This window comes from Oncorhynchus mykiss, chromosome 16 (assembly GCF_013265735.2).
Source record: "Oncorhynchus mykiss isolate Arlee chromosome 16, USDA_OmykA_1.1, whole genome shotgun sequence".
In the NCBI taxonomy this organism is placed as follows: Eukaryota; Metazoa; Chordata; class Actinopteri; order Salmoniformes; family Salmonidae; genus Oncorhynchus; species Oncorhynchus mykiss.
The window spans coordinates 39,774,572-39,792,632 of NC_048580.1; the positions used below are offsets into that span (position 1 = coordinate 39,774,572).

An 18,061-nucleotide genomic window follows, 5' to 3' on the forward strand; every position below is an offset into this window, starting at 1 on the left:
CTCTACAAGCGAGCCAAGGAAATGGTTAGGTATGGGGTCATAAAGTTATAGCAGCAATCTTACCTCACCAAGCAAAATGAGAAGAATAAGAGCACGACATTGAAGCTGCCCAGCATCACCCGTTGGGGTGGTGTTGTCATCATGTTTGACAGTCTCCTGGAGGGGAAGGAGTCTCTCCAAGAAATGGCCATATCACAGTCTGCTGATATGGACAGCCCCATCAAGAGGATCCTCCTGGATTATGTATTTTGGGAGAGAGTGGTAAGCAGCCCGAAACTCCTGAAGAAACCTATAGCAGTAGCCATTGCACGGATTGAGGGAGAGAATGCCACCCTGTCTGATGTTCAGACTCTGCTTGCAGATGTAAGAGAAGAAATCCGTACTGCCCTGCCCACTTCACTGTTGCTCCAAGCAGAGGAAAAAGCAGTTCTGAAATACATCAAAAAGCCTGAAGACTTCTGCCTGAAGCCCATACACGCCACAGCGTACATGTTTGACCCCAAGTATGCTGGCAAGAGCACCCTGTCTGGTGCAGAGATCAACAAGGCCTATAGTCTCATCACTACAGTGTCTCGCCACCTTGGCCTGGATGAGTACAAGGTTCTTCGCAGTCTGGCAAAGTACACTTCCAAGCAAGGGTTTTGAGATGGAGATGCAGTATGGCAGTCGTGCCAACATATCTCATCAGCCACCTGGTGGAAGGGACTTTGTAGATCTGAGGCTCTTTCCCCTGTTGCCTCCATCATCCTCCAAATCCCACCAACATCAGCCGCCTCAGAGCGCAACTGGTCCTTGTTTGGGAACGCACACACCAAAGCACGCAACAGGCTGACCCATACAATGGTTTAAAAATGGGTGGCCATCTGGGCAAATTTGAGGCTTTTTGAGCCCGACAACGAACCATCCTCAACAAGGTTGGAAAGTGACAGTGGAGATGTGGCTGATGTTCAAGAGGTGGACATTGAGGAGGTCCAGGGAGAAGACATGGAAGCCTGAGAGGAAGACAACCAAAGCTTTAGTTTCTAGACTATCATTTTACAGAGGTATGTTGAAAACGTTTTTCAATATTCCCTTTATTTTTTTGTTCGGTGAAATCATCCCATGTGAAGAGTCATGGGGCGGCAGGGTAGCCTAGTGGTTAGAGCGTTGGACTAGTAACCGAAAGGTTGCAAGTTCAAATCCCCCGAGCTGACAAGGTACAAATCTGTCATTCTGCCCCATTGAAAATAAGAATTTGTTCTTAACTGACTTGCCTAACTCAAGTTAAATTCCCTTATATTCCTGCGGAAAGTTTCCACCTCTGAATGCGACCTTAATCTTAATTCGACCTATATTGGCACAGCAAAATAAAAATCCTGCAGTAACAGCATTTGAACATTTAGTACATAATGTTGCTTGATTGGTGATTAGGCTATTAGCTGGCCAAAAGTAGGCTACACGAAAAGTGCATTCCTGTTAATATAATTTGTGTTAGTGTGGGTCTTAAGTGAATTTATGTAAATCACAAAGTTAATCTGTATTTCTTGCTTTGCAGGACAATTCTCAGCAATAAAAGAGATCAAATTAAGATCCTCCATCTGTGTGTGTGGTAATCTATTACCCCTCTATAGAAGGTTGTGTGTTCGTAGTGGAGATCCCGTCTGATCAGTTTCACTCACTGTCTGTCTGGTGGAAGTGGACACCATTGATGGGCGATTCAAATTCACTTAGCCAGCCCTACTGACTGTCATTGAATAAATTAATGAAGTATATTGGCGGGCACGAAATGACATGCCTTACTAACTGCCTGGGCAGTGTTGCTGTGCTGACGATAATGATTATGATGAATGTGTGTACTCTACATATATTACCCCCATTGTGCCGATCTGTGGCGTTCACTCCAGTTCAATTTGATTAGGGCTGTGTCCGAAGTAGCACCCTATTCCCTTTATAGTGCACTGCATTTGACCAGAGCTCATTTGACCAGGGTTGTATATAGGGAACAGGGTGTCATTTGTGATGCAGTTTATCCCCCTCTGCTCATGAATGAATCATGCAGAAATGGTCCATAATACCGCCTCATCTATCCAGTTTTTTTGTATCATCACAATAGGATCTAGCACCACTATATTGATTTAATGGTCTTCACTGAACACAACTACAGTTGCATCACACTCATAAACTTCCGATTGGCAAGCTGATTAACGCAAAGCAAAGCTGGGCATGATCGTCTTCAATTAAAGATTCCTTAGTTGAAATAGTTTACGGAGTCAGGCGCAACACTTTATAGGGGGTGCTGGGCTGTAGGAAACTGCAATCATTTCCTTAGTTGAATCAGCAATGCTACTGTAGCCCTTAACGGAGGTTAGGCTGTCATCAAGGTTTTTGATTTTTTTTCTCAGAGTAGGCCATTAACATCTCAAGTCTGACCATACTTGGGAGACTTGTGGCATGGCCTGTGCTTACGCTATCTAATTAGCATAATTAATCACCTTACGGTCTTCATCATTTACCCACAAACACTGGGAATAATGCCATCTTTGACTATTTCGTCCAACATGAAGTATTAGCCAGTATCCAATTACTAGAGAATTTCTTCAGCAGGCTTATTATGATGGTTGAAACTGAGTGGACCTTTATCTCGTTTTCGGCTGGCTGCGAAATAAAGGCTTTCTGTGATTTTTAAAAGATCAAGTTTGGCTGGATACAACACAAACGGCAGGAATTTAAAATAAATGCATTGCAAAGAAATGCCCTGTTCCAGTCCCTTGCAAAAAAGGCAATCAACACTTGAGGTGGAATAGACACTGGGGAAATGCCTGGGAAAAACACCATAAATTGGTGTTAACCAGGCAGTATTTAAAGTGTGCTATTAGGAATTGGTTACATTCAAAATGATGGAACCATTTCCTCCAAGGCTTGTATGAACATTTCCACATTTTAATGAAGAACATTGGATTTGGTATGATTTTAGACACTGACCAAGCATCCTTTGACAAGTCAGTATTGACTGTGGAAATGAGTGTTAGAGTCCCAGTAAAAAACATTTATTGATTCTTCAGAATCCTCTCAGGCCTGCCCTCTCTGTGCCTCTGAAACTGTTCTGTCGTGTGTGTGTGTGTTTCCCCTTTCTGACCAGAACATCAAACTAAAACATTCTCAACTGTCGAAGTCAAACTGTTGTTCTTCTTGGAAATGAATGCTTTAAATATGCACAAATATGACTTTTACAGTGGAAAGTTATTCGCATCTCACTATCTCACTAGCCTGCTGAATATTAATATGTTTTTATTTGTTTGTTTTCTTCACAGAATTTACCTGAGGAGATTCACCTTTTACACTTTGAAGGAGGGATTTATCCAGAAAAGGAGGGAAGGGACACTAACTTCCCTCTCTCCCAGAGACTTGAAAGACTTTCCTTGGCCTGTGTTTGTGTGTATATAGGTTGGCTGAGGTGAAGCTTTATTGAGGTACCCTCAGAAAGTGCAGGGGAAAGGCTATGTACTTTAGGAGATGGAGAGAAGGAAAGTAAGGACCGAAAGTTAGTGTTGGTCGGGTGGAGAAAAGAAGCACTGTGCTGCTTATCCGTTACCTTTGTAAAGACTAAAGAAAGGAGAGAAGAGAGAAGGAGGGAGTTTAATCTAGTGGCAGGGCCCAGTCGCGTAGTCACCAGAAACGCTGGAAGAACAGCAGCCAGAGAACCTAGAAGGTGGGTAAGAAGAGGACCACAAAAGAGAGGAGAGACGGGGACTGAAGGAGAACCAAAGGGTCGGAGGAGAGGACGGGGAGGAGGAGGCGGCGTATCCCCATGGCGACGGACCCTGGGGAACCCACAGGGACGGAGGACTCTTCGGAGAAACCTGTTGGCGCACGGGAGGAGGAGACGGACCAGGAGAGCAGCAGGAGGGAGAGGACGCACAGCACCCCCCCAGACTTCCCCTCCTCCCAGACCCAGGAGAGGAGAACCGCAGAGGGAGGGGAGACAGGAGGCGGCGGTGGAAGGGGTGGAGGGCCCGGAGAAACCAGGGACAGTAAGGAAGTGGAGCCCCTGGCGGTTAGACCCATGTCTCTCTCCACACCCTCGTCCCCGGCTGCGACTGCGGCGGCTTCAAGGTCAGGGGGTCACGGGCCGAGACTGAGGAGAGAGAAACGTTTCTTCAGGAAGAGTGTGGAGATCTGTGAGGAGGACGATGTGGTAGCGGATCCCCCAGTTGTCTCCCACTCCGCCCCCCACCTGGACTCAGTCATCACTCTCGGTGGCGCACAGGCCGCTACCGCCGCCTCTGCAGCCCTGGGACATGACACGGCCGACCACGACCCATCCAGCCTCAGCTCCACCCAGGACCCCGGGGCCAAGGACGCCCCCTCTTCCGCCCCACCCCAGACGGGGAAGGAGCGAGACCGGGAGCAGGAGGAGGAGGCAGAGATGAAGGCCGTGGCCACCTCGCCGGGGGGGAGGTTTCTGAAGTTTGACATTGAGCTGGGGAGGGGTGCCTTCAAGACCGTTTATAAAGGCCTGGACACTGAAACCTGGGTGGAGGTGGCCTGGTGCGAACTACAGGTGAGAATACTGTACATTACTCTATGCAGGTCATGGTACTAGTTCTATCCATAGAATTACACACTGAACCATTATAATAATATATAGGATCTCTATAGTTGTGTCATAGGTTCTTGATTGCAGAAAATGGCAGTTACAGGTGTTTTTAAAAAGACAAAATGATCCAGCTTCCCAAGGGGGACATATCCCCCCACCTTGCCAAACATCCTGGCGATGATAATGGTAACAATATATTGTGTTGTTTTCACTGGGCTATTGGAAAAATATATAGTTATTAGTTTTGCATCGAGTTACACACTGACACAGAGTTGCTTGACTCATATAATGCAACAGTCATTTGAAGTCTTCCCTGGAGCTTCTCTTCTCTCTCCTCCCTGGGAAAATCTCAGCCTGTTGTCTGTTTGCTATTCAGACTGTGAGACTGACTCACTACAGCACATTGGAGACCGGTTCATCCCCAATGGCACCCTTTTCCCTACATAGTCCACTCATTTTAACTAGGGCCTTATTTTTGAGCAGAGCTCTATGTGCCCTGGTCAAAACTGGTGCGTGAAATGGGGAATAGGGTGCAATTTAGGATGAAGCTTGAGACTCACTGCAGCACACTGGAGACATAGACAGAGAGGGGTGAGAAGAGGGAAAGGAAATATATATATTTTTTATTAAAAAAAAAAAAATTACCACTTTTTCTCCCCAATTTCGTGGTATCCAATTGTTGTAGTAGCTACTATCTTGTCTCATCGCTACAACTCCCGTACGGGCTCGGGAGAGACGAAGGTTGAAAGTCATGCGTCCTCCGATACACAACCCAACCAGCCGCACGCACTGCTTCTTAACACAGCGCGCATCCAACCCGGAAGCCAGCCGCACCAATGTGTCGGCGGCTACACCGTGCTACACCGTGCACACTGCACACTGCGCCCGGCCCGCCACAGGAGTCACTGGTGCGCGATGAGACAAGGACATCCCTACCGACCAAGCCCTCCCGACGCCAATTGTGCGTCGCCCCACGGACCTCCCGGTCGCGGCCGGTTACGACAGAGCCTGGGCGCGAACCCAGGGCACAGCTGGCGCTGCAGTACAGGGCCCTTAACCACTGCGCCACCCGGGAGGCCAGGGGAAGGAAATACAAGAGAGAAAGAATGTGAACGTTTTGTTGCACTCAGGTTGGGTTGAATGACAGAAGCAATGGGGGAAAAAATGGGGCAACTGTACCCAGGAAACATATAAATAATGGTTGAGTAGAGTAGGTACACTCTACATCCCGAAATGGCACCCTATTCCCTACACAGTGCACTATTTTTGAACAGGGCCTTACACTGTAAAAAAAAATCAGGTTGTCACGGTAACTTCCTGACAGTAGGTGTGTGTGTGTACAGGTAGGGAAAGCGGAACAATAGCCCTAATGAGAACCAACCTCACCAAGAGGTTGGGATTGAGATGAAGGATAAGGTGAAGAGGCCTACTGGTACACATTCTTTCTATGTAGCGAAAGAGGAACTGTAGCCTTGAGAATGACCATTTCCATAGGGGACTCAGACTCTGTTAACTGTCGTTTATTGGCACTGAAGGGGTGACGAGCTAAAAGTGGGATTATACTCTCACCTGAGCAAGGCTGAACCCTTTACACGGCGGAGCAGCTTGTGATTTAATGACGCTGTCAAGCAACAGGGAGCAACAACCAACGACGTCAAACGGCTTGGCTCAACTGGCGGGAGACAAGAAAATAAACTTGTCTCACTATATACTGTTCACAGACGCAAAAGAGAAGCTGTGTGATTCGGCAGCTGACTTGTTTGGTGTCTTTGTGTGAAAAGGCTAGTAGGCTAGTTTACGCTGGTCAGTCATGTGTTGGCTTTGGAGCTAATCTTTTGTAGCTAATGCTAAACAGCAGCCATGTCCAATCTCTGTGTCTGCTTGCCAAATGTATCCCAAATGTCTCCCTGTGTAGGGCACTACTTTTGACCAGGGTCCATAGGGGATAGGGTGTCATTTGGGATACATTGTCTTAGAGCCAGGGTGTAGGTGGGGTCAATTCCATTTTCCTCATTGAAAAGCAATGAGGAAAATGGCATTTTTTGTTTATTCCCTGAATTGAAATGGAATTTACCCTAAGTACGATCTCCCGTCTCCGTGGGCGAAATACACATATATTATATGTGCTAGCTGGGTGTGTTACCATAAGGTGGTGGGCCGACGCCGAAGACAAGGTAGTTGATCGATGTCGAGCGAGGAGCTGATTTAAAATTGACAATGACATATTCTGCTGTAAAATATGTTGGCACCTTCAATTCACCATCAGAAAAAGTATATTTCAACACTGTCTAGCTCAAGCAAATTTGCAAACTGCTGAACTTGGAACCAATCAGAACTCCTGTACATACCCCTTTTAATAAAGGCAGCCAATGGCCTGCTTCTAAGATGTTAACAGCCTCTGATCTGCTGTCTGTGTGTCAAGAGGAACTAACATTCGCTCCCAAAGACTGAAATAAGATAAATATCTGTTTGAGTGAACTTGAATTATGCAGCATGCAATACGAATGGTCTTGATCATATGAAGAAGTAACTTAATTGACCATTTAGCCAATTTATTGAAAGCTAGCAAATGTTGACTAGCCTAGCCAGCTAATACTGTAAACGTCAATGTGCCTGCACAGGAAGCTAGTGTTTCATTAGCTGTGTCTCAGCGAATTCAATTTTGCAGGGGTGCAACTTTCCCTGGGGATGGGGGGGGGGGCAACTTTCCCTGGGGATGGGGGGGGGGCATGTCCCATCAACTTCTATAACCAATGTTGTGCCCCTGCAACTTTGAATCATGTTTTGGCATGATTGTCTAATTTCAATTAACTAGCTGCAGGCTTAAAGAAATGTTAAATTATATTATTTGCATAGAAACACAAATCAAAGCATGTAGTTAGACAGATTTTTGTGTGTGTCATGTATGCTAGAATGGAGGTTTAAAAACGACAGCTGAATATGCATATTAGCTAATACATATGGCATAGCCTACACACGACATGGTATGTGGACTAGAGGTTAACCGATTATGATTTTTCAACGCCGATACAGATTATTGGAGGACCAAAAAAAGACGATACCGATTAATCGGACGATTTTTATATATTTCTTTTTTGTTGTTGAAATAATGACAATTACAACAATACTGAATGAACAATGAACCCTTTTATTTTCACTTAATATAATACATCAAATCTATTTGGTCTCAAATAAATAATGAAACGTGTTCAATTTGGTTTAAATAATGCAAACACACGGTGTTGGAGAAGAAAGTAAAAGTGCGATATGCACCATGTAAAAAAAGCTAACGTTTAACTTCCTTGCTCAGAACATGAGAACACATGAAAGCTGGTGGTTCAATATTCCCAGTTCTTCAATATTACCAGGTAAGAAGTTTTATGTTGTAGTAATAGGAATTATGACGTGTCGACTATTTCTCTCTATACCATTTGTATTTTATATACCTTTGACTATTGGATGTTGTTATAGGCACTTTAGTAATGCCAGCCTCATATTGGGAGTTGATAGGCTTGAAGTCATAAACAGCGCTGTGCTTCAAGCATTGCTAAGAGTTGCTCGCAAACGCAGTAAAGTGCTGTTTCAATGAATGCTTACGAGCCTGCTGCTGCCTAACACCGCTCAGTCAGACTGTTCTATCAAATATCAAATCATAGACTTAAATATAATAAACACACAGAAATACGAGCCTTTGGTCATTAATATGGTCAAATCCGAAAACTATCATTTAGAAAACAAAACGTTTGTTCTTTCAATGAAATACGGAACCATTCCGTATTTTGTCGAACGGGTGGCAACCCTAAGTCTAAATATTGCTGTTACATTACATAACCTTCAATGATATGTCATAATTACGTACAATTCTGGAAAATTAATTACGGTTTTTGTTAGGAAGAAACACAGTTCGCAACGTGCCAGGCGGCCCAAACTGTTGCATATACCATGACTCTGCTTGCACTGAACGCAAGAGAAGTGACCCAATATCCCTAGTTAATATTGCCTGCTGACATGCATTTATTTTAACTAAATATGCAGGGTTAAAAAAATCTATACTTCTGTGTATTGATTTTAAGAAAGGCATTGATGTTTATGGTTAGGTACATTTGTGCAACGAATGTGCTTTTTTTCACAAATGCGCTTATGTTAATTCATCACCCGTTTGGCAAAGTTGAAGTAGGTTGTGATTCGATGATAAATTAACGGGCACTGCATTGATTATATGCAACGCAGGACAAGCTAGTTAACCTAGTAATATCATCAACCTTGTGTTGTTAACTAATGATTATGTGAAGATTGTTTTTTTGTGTTTTTTTACACGATAAGTATAATGCTAGCAACTTACCGTGGCTCCTTTTGACGCTGCACTCGTGGCTGCCACACAGTTTTCTCGTGGATTGCAATGTAATCGGTCATAATCGATGTCCAAAAAGGCAGATTACCGATTGTTATGACAATTTGAAATCGTCCCTAATTAATCTGCCACGCCGATTAATCGGCCGACCTCTGTGGACACCCCTTCAAATGAGTAGATTTGGCAGGTGTATAAAATCATGCACACAGCCATGCGGTCTCCATAGACAAACATTGGAAGTAGAATGGTCTGTACTGAAGAGCTCAGCGACTTTCAACGTGTCACCATCATAGGATGGAACAAGTCAGTTTGTCAAATTTCTGCCCTGCTAGCGCTGCCCCAGTCAACTGTAAGTGCTGTCATTGTGAAGTGGAAACGTCTAGGAGCAACAACGGCTCAGCCGCGAAGTGGTAGGCTACACAAGCTCACAAAACGGGACCACCTATTGCTGAAGCGCGTAGCGGGTTAAAACTGTCTGTCAGTTACAAAACTCACTACCGAGTTCCAAACTGCCTCTGAAAGCACAATAACTGTTCGTCGGCAGTTTCCTGAAATAGGTTTCCATTGCCGAGCATCTGCACACAAGCCTAAGATCATCATGCGCAATGCCAAGTGTTGGCTGGAGTGTTGTAAAGCTTGCCGCAATTGGACTCTGGAGAAGTGGAAATGCGTTCAATGGAGTTTTGGGAAGGCCCTTTCCTGTTTCAGCATGACAATGTCCCTGTGCACAAAGCAAGGTCCATACAGAAATGGTTTGTTGAGATCGGTGTGGAAGAACTTGACTGGGCTCTGACTGGTCTACACAGAGCCCTGACCTCAACACCTTTGGGATGAATTGGAACGCAGCACGTCCCCGCAGCAAGTCCTCTGGTCATGTTTATTGTACCACCAGAGAAGGAAACTTGCACTAGTATTGTACGTATTCTGCTTTGTCCCTTATCTCAAGAAATGAAAGCAGTGTTTTTTTTATCCCACTGTAGGCCTATTCCAACTTATGAAAACTGTTGAGAGAGGGATGGAAGGAGGGCATGGGTGGGAGGGAGGGATGGAGAAGGGTATGGAAGGAGAAAGCATGGGAGATAGAGGGATAATAAGAGGTAGAATGACGGAGTTAGAGACTGATGAGCCAAAAAGAGGATTAACATGGCATCACTCCCAGAGAGTGGCCGTGTCGCTAATACTAACCTAACACACGCACAAACACACATCCTTGTCTGGTCACACACAGATGGATCCACTGGCACAGATAATACAATCACTATATCTCATGGCCTGCATTTCCTCCCTGCTGCTCCCTGGTCCTGTTAACTCTGTTACGTAAAGGACAGGTGTTGATGATGAAGATACTTGTGAGGTAGTTGACACAATAACATGTATACACAGCAGCAAACATACACACATTATGCATGTTGTACGTGAGACACACTCTAAGTGAGGTCCTGTCCTCACACCCACACAGAGAATCACTCCAGAAACAGGGATTAGCTCTGCTAATGCACCTTGAAAGAGAGAATGGGTGAGGGAAGTTCACAGTGCGGACACTGTCTCAGTCACAGCGGCTCTTCTTTCCTCTCCCTCATTTCACTCCTCCTTCCTCACCCTTCACCTCACAAATTCCCTGCTAAAAGGGCAACTCTATATATCCCCCAGGCTAACATTTCAGCTTTCAGCTCTAATTTACCACATTCATTAGCTAAGAACGTTCATCGGTGTGTCTGTGTGCGTGCAATTGTGTGTGTGTGTGTATGCCCCCCCCCTCCCTCACTCCCTCTCTTTGTCTCTCTCGTTGTCTGTCAGAGTGAGTATACAGAGTGATCCAGGGAGTTAATTACAGTGGGTGCCTGTCAGGCGGGAACAAAAATCCTGCACCGACAGCACAACTAACTGGTCTGGGGCGGTCTGGGCTGGGGCAGGAATCCACACAAACCCACCCCACACAAACCCACCCCAACCCTCTCCAGTCCTGTCAGCCCACTGAGCCCAGAGCGGCCTAACCCAATCCAGCTCAGCCCAAATCCACCCTGTGTGTGTTTTGGGAATGTATTTGTGTCAGAGAGTGTCTGTGTGCAGTTGGTTGGTATCTGTGTGCATGTGTGCGTGTTTGGAATGAGCCAGCCAGCAAGGGGATGGAGGGCTGGATAGAGCTAGTCTAGCCTACAGAGTCTAGTGTAGCAGAAGTAACCTGTCCAGGAATGACCGGTTCCGACCAGTCAGTGGATGGAACCGCATTGAGGTCCGCTTTACAGCAGTGAAAGGTTGCTTAGGGCCGCTTTACCGCAGTAAAAGGTTGCTATGTGACAATTGTTAGGGATGTCGGAGTGATTTAAAGTGTCTTCTTAGAACAGCAGGCAGCCTGGACCCCTGGGGATTCTCCTTAGTATTTATGTCCTGTCCAGACACAGACAGAGGGACTAATGCTCACACACGCACAAACATACTGACTAATGAACTTATGCGCGCGCACACACACACACACATACACACACAGGTTAATGCTTATATATCAAAAGCGCCTCAAACACAGTTGTTTGTCTCCTTCCAGAGGAGGGGTCAAACAACCATCTGAGGCTCAGGCTCCATTTGGAGCCTGAGTGAAGAGAGATTTGGTTCTGGGTGCTTTAATCTTCGTTAGTTACAAATTAATACAGGTATTTTGTGTGTGTGTTTACTCAGCTCAGAACCTGTGAAGGGAAGAAGAGACCCTCTATTATTGGATTAAAGTCAAAGGTCAAACAACCACACAACGATAATCTCGTAGCACAGAAAAGTTTAGGAAAGGCAGATCTTAAAGGGCCCTTATAGTCCAGTGGGGAGAAATAAGGTCTGGAGACCCTGTCACTTACATGTGGTATCATGGTTTGGCCGGGGTAGTCCGTCATTGTAAATAAGAATTTGTTCTTAACTGACTTGCCTAATTAAATAAAGATAAAATAAATATATGTGTTCTTTATAATCCAGTGGGGAGAAATGGTATGGAGACCCAGTTAGTTACATGTGGTATCATGCGTTTTCAGTCAGCTCAGCCCCTCGATTGGATTATACTGGATTACGCTGTAGGAGTCAAAGGTCATAATCATGATAATCCCATAACACTACCATTTCGTTGTGTCGACTGGTTCAGATACCATTGGTAGTTTACACTAAAGAGACATACAGTCAATTTTGTTCATCTTTGACAAAAAAACATGAATGGCTGAATTGTTGTTGTTAGTGGTGCAGTAGTTGAGTAGGTTGATAGTGTTTCAGTATTGCAAGAAGAAGAGGCCAGTTGTGAGGGAGTGGCTGGCTCTTTGTCTTCAACTTTACATCTCAGTCTGAAGCCTGATGGAAAACCGTCCAACTTTTACACACCAGTAGAGTTCAGATTTATGTTGATAGGAAATGAACCAGCAAAAGTACAAGCCAAACTATTGATTCATGACTAAAATAGTACAAATGGAATTGATTAAAACCAGCCTGCAATTATTTATTAGTCCAGATTAGAATCGATCTGACCAGATTGACCAGACGTGTTCAACTAGGCTAGTGATAGTCAAACTGTGGCCCAGGGGCCATATCTGGTGCACCATGACCCGATGGACATTTGGCCCCTTTCATCGAACTGTGAGCTCACAGCAAAGCATGATGTTACACGAATCATTGATTGTTATGACGTATGGTTGGTAGGGCTGGGAATTGCCAGGGACCTCACAAATCGATATTATTGCGATACTTAGGTACCAATACAATATGTATTGCGATTCTCAAGATTCTTTGTATAGCGATTTGATTGCAATTTTATTTTCCAAACATATTGCTCATGAGATTTTTTTAGATCGTCATGGGAATAAAAGTTCAAAAAACATGTTGACTCATGACTCAAAGAAAATGGAGAACAAGCTATAGGATTAAAAATACCGGAGTTTTGGCTCCGGTACAGCTAGCTAATGCTACCAAGAGTGTGCGTTAAAAGGAGCAGGTGTGAGTGCAAGAAAGAAAAAAATATATACAGTATAGAGGTCGACCGATTATGATTTTTCAACGCCGATACCGATTATTGGAGGACCAAAAAATCCGATACCAATTAATTACAAATTAATAATGACAATTACAACAATACTGAATGAACACTTATTTTAACTTAATATAATACATCAATAAAATCTATTTAGCCTCAAGTAAATAATGAAACATGTTCAATTTGGTTTAAATAATGCAAAAGAAAGTGTTGGAGAAGAAAGTAAAAGTGCAATATGTGCTATGTAAGAAAGCTAATGTTTCAGTACCTTGCTCAGAACACGAGAACATATGAAAGTTGGTGGTTCCTTTTAACATGAGTCTTCAATATTCCCAGGTAAGAAGTTTTAGGTTGTAGTTATTATAGGAATTATAGGACTATTGCCCTCTATACCATTTGCATTTCATTAACCTTTAACTATTGGATGTTCTTATAGGCACTTTAGTATTGCCAGTGTAACAGTATAGCAACACAACAACAACAGCCACCATCGAAGCAGCATTACCCATGCAGAGCAAGGGGAACAACTACTAGTAGGCTCAGAGCGAGTAACGTTTGAAACGCTATTAGCGCGCGCTAACTAGCTAGCCATTTCACTTCAGTTACACCAGCCTCATCTCAGGAGGTTGATAGGCTTGAAATCATAAACAGCGCAGTGCTTGACGCACAACGAAGATCTGCTGGCAAAACGCACGAAAGTGCTGTTTGAATGAATGTTTACGCGCCTGCTTCTGCCTACCACCGCTCAGTCAGATACTTGTATGCTCAGTCACATTTATATGCAACGCAGGACACGCTAGATAATATCTAGTAATATCATCAATCATGTGTAGTTAACTAAACTAGTGATTATGATTGATTGTTTTTTATAAGATAAGTTTAATGCTAGCTAGCAACTTACCTTGGCTTACTGCATTTGCGTAACAGGCAGTCTCCTTGTGGAGTGCAACGAGAGAGGGGCAGGTCGTTATTGCGTTGGACTAGTGAACTGTAAGGTTGCAAGATTGGATCCCGAGCTGACGAGGTGAAAATCTGTCGTTCTGCCCCTGAACAAGGCAGTTAACCCACCGTTCCTAGGCCGTCATTGAAAATAAGAATGTGTTCTTAACTGACTTGCCTAGTTAAATAAAGGTATAAAATAAAAAAAATCGCCAAATCGGAGCCCAAAAATACCGATTTCCGATTGTTATGAAAACTTGAAATCGGCCCTAATTAATCGGCCATTCTGATTAATCTGTCGACCTCTAATACAGTACCAGTCAAAAGTTTGGACACACCTACTCATTCAAAGGTTTTTCTTTATTTTTACTATTTTCTACATTGTAGAATAATAGTGAAGATATTAAAACTATGAAATAACACATGGAATCATGTAGTAAACAAAAAGGTGTTTAAACAAATCAAGATGTGTTATATTTGAGATTCTTCAAAGTAGCCACCCTCACACCTGCGCTTATTATTTTCTTTCTGGCAGTGATTATGCTGAGAGCAGCTATTTCAAAGGAGGAGTCTACTTGCAATAACTGATCTGTGGTTATTTGTGTTAAATGTAAACGTCACCAACAAAGATCTTCATTATCATAAATGACAGTCTTCCTCCCTGGCCTGTACAGAACACTCTTTGTAAACTAGCGTTCCTTGGACAGCCATAGACGGACTGTACAAAACATTAGGAACCACCTGCTCTTTCCATGACATAGACTGACCCAGGTTAATCCAGCTGAAAGCTTCGATCCATTATTGGTTTCACTTGTTAAAGCCACTTCAATCAGTGTAGATGAAGGGGAGGAGACAGATTTTAAAGAAGGATTTTTAAGCCTTGAGACAATTAAGACATGGATTGTGTGTGTGCCATTCAAATGGGTGTATGAAGGTAGGTGCCAGGCACATTGGTTTGTGTCAAGAACTGCAACGTTGCTGGAGTTTTCACACTCATCAGCTTCCCGTGTGAATCAAGAAGGACCTAGAGAACATCCAGCCAACTTGACACAACTATGGGAAGCATTGGAGTCAACATAGGCCAGCATCCCTGTGGAACGCTTTCGACATCTTGTGGAGTCCATGCCAAGACAAATTGAGGCTGTTCTGAGGGCAAAATACATGTCTCCAAGCATTGATGTTACAGCACATATAAGGATCATTATGGTAAAGAATTGTCTCTCTGTACAGACAGCTAACACCAGAACAATATCTGACTGTCTATATTTGGCCTAACACACTTCGTGAATCACCATTGCTTAGCCTATAGACTCAACATCAACTTGATATGCATCCAACGGCCTCTCGTAATATCTTCTGGTGCTGGTTAATTGGAAACGAAACCAAGAGTGTGATTTTTAGATGTTAATTAAGTATTGATCATAGAGGCTCCCTGAACTCTTCAGACGGGAATCAACTCTCCTTGTCATTAATCCTTAAGTCTATTGACTCACCCAATATATATATATATATATATATAGAAATTTGGATCAGCCAAATCCACTAATTTGAAGGAGTGTCCACATACTATACATACACAAAAGTATCTCTAGCTTAAACTGATTAATTTTGATGGTGATTTTATTATGTTACTTATATTGATTATTATGTTACTTATATTATTACTTATATATATATATATATAAGTAACAGTAATAATATAAGTAACATAATAATCAATATAAGTAACATAATAAAATCACCATCAAAATTAATCAGTTTAAGCTAGAGATACTTTTGTGTATGTATAGTATGTGGACACTCCTTCAAATTAGTGGATTTGGCTGATCCAAATTTCTGCCTTGTTACAGCTGGCCAGATCAACTGTAAGTGCCATTATTGTGAAATGGAAACATCTAGGAGCAACAGCGGCTCAGCCGCGAAGTGGTAGGCCACACAAGAACGGGCCTGCCGTGTGCTGAAGTGCGTAGCCCGTAAAAATCCTCTGTCCTCGGTTGCAACACTCACTACCGAGTTCCAAACTGCCGCTGGAAGCAACGTCAGCACAAGAACTGTTCGTTTGGAGCTTCATGAAATGGATTTACATGGTCGAGCAGCCGCACCACGCTTCACCATCTGGCAGTCCAACGGACTAATCTGGGTTTGCTAAATGCCAGGAGAACACTACCTACCCAAATGCATAGAGCGAACTGTAAGGTTTGGTGGAGGAGGAATAATGGTCTGAGGATGTCTTTCATGGTTCGGGCTAGGCCTCTTAGTTCCAGTGAAGGGAAATCTTAACACTACAGCATACAATGACATTCTATACGATTCTGTGCTTCCAACTTTGTGGCAACAGTTTGGGGAAGGCCCTTTCCTGTTTCAGCATGACAATGCCTCCGTGCACAAAGCGAGGTCCGTACAGAAATGGTTTGTCGAGATCGGTGTGGAAGAACTTGACTGGCCTGCACAGAGCCCTGACCTCAACCCCATCAGACACCTCTGGGATGAATTGGACCGCCGACTGCGAGCCAGGCCTTATCACCGAACATCAGTGCCCGACCTCACTAATGCTCTTGTGGCTGAATGGAAGCAAGTCTCTGCAGGAATGTTCCAACACCTAATGGAAAGCCTTCCCAGAAGAGGCTGTTATAGCAGCATATTAATGCCCATGATTTTGGAATGAGATGTTCGACGAGCAGGTGTACTGTCACACTACATGACGAAATGTATGTGATCAGTTTTTTTTGCTTGGGCAATTCAGCGCATCTGCCTATGTTGGCCAGCCGCATCTGTGGTGGAAGGTGACCGAGCTACAGTGGTGTTTTTTTAAATAGTACCCGCAAAACATCAGTCTCAAATTCAAGAGGCGACTCCGGGATGTTGGCCTTCTAGGCAGAGTTCCTCTGTCCAGTGTCTGTGTTCTTTTTCCCATCTTGATCTTTTATTTTTATTGGCCAGTCTGAGAGATGGCTTTTTCTTTGCAACTCTGCCTAGAAGGCCAGCATCCCGGAGTCGCCTCTTCACTGTTAACATTGAGACTGGTGTTTTGCGGTTACCATTTAATTAAGTTGCCATTTGAGGACTTGTGAGACCTTTGTTTCTCAAACTAGACACACTAATGTACTTGTCCTCTTCCTCAGTTGTGCACCAGGGCCTCCCACTCCTCTTTCTATTCTAGTTAGAGCCAGTTTGTACTGTTCTATGAAGGGAGTAGTACACAGCATTCTCTTCAGTTTCTTGTCAATTGCTCGCACGGAATAGTCTTCATTTCTCAGAACAAGAATAGACTGACGAGTTTCAGAAGAAAGTACTTTGTTTTTTACAATTTTGAGCCTGTAATCGAACCCAGAAATGCTGATGCTCCAGATACTCAACTAGTCTAAAGAAGTCCAGTTTTATTGCTTCTTTAATCAGTACAACAGTTTTCAGCTGTGCTAACATAATTGCAAAAGGGTTTTCTAATGATCAATTATCATTTTAAAATGATCAACTTGGATTAGCTAGCACAACGTGCCATTGGAACACAGGAGTGATGGTTGCTGATAATGGGCCTCTGTGTGTCTATGTAGATTTTCCATTAAAAATCAGCCGTTTCCAGCTTCAATAGTCATTTACAACATTAACAATGTCTACACTGTATTTCTGATAAATGTTATGTTATTTTAAAATAGACCACAGAAATGTGCTTTTCTTTCAAAAACAAGGACATTTCCAAGTGACCCCAAACTTTTGAAAGGTAGTGTATGCATTCTCAGAACCCAGAATCACATTTCACAGTACGCGGGCCAGCTACTAAATACACATTAGACAATCGATACTATATGTGGTTTACAAAAACTACTAGGCTATGAAAATATTTACACACTTGCTTTCTCCAGCAAAGCAAACAAACTGGGAGTATACGATGTGATAATGTAGGTGAAGGACAAACACACGTTTGAGACATTGCTCAGTGTAGGGTTCCGTCTTTCGGATGGGACGTTAAAAGGGTGTCCTGACTCTCTGTGGTCACTAAGGATCCCATAGCACTTATCATAAGAGTAGTGGTTAGAGCGTTGGGACAGTAAGGTAACAAGGTAAAAAATCTGTCGTTCTACCCCTGAACAAGGCAGTACACCCACTGTTCCTAGGCCGTCATTATAAATAACAATTTCTTCTTCTTACCTGACAGTTAGTTAGTTAAATAAAGGTAAAATAAAATATAAAAATTGTAAGA

The 18,061-nt window shown here is 43.5% G+C and overlaps 1 protein-coding gene across 3 annotated transcripts in view; it reads left to right on the forward strand.

Moving 5' to 3' along the window:
- The window catches only part of si:dkey-151g10.3 (serine/threonine-protein kinase WNK3), a 73,581-nt gene that overhangs the window by 12,714 nt on the left and 42,806 nt on the right, over positions 1-18,061 (forward strand). For all 3 annotated transcript variants that reach the window (XM_021565830.2, XM_036946832.1, XM_036946833.1), the window contains exon 2: positions 3,291-4,540. In XM_021565830.2, coding sequence (XP_021421505.2) covers positions 3,788-4,540 — 753 coding nt within the window. In that variant the 5' untranslated portion in view covers positions 3,291-3,787. The remainder of the gene's footprint in view (positions 1-3,290; positions 4,541-18,061) is intronic.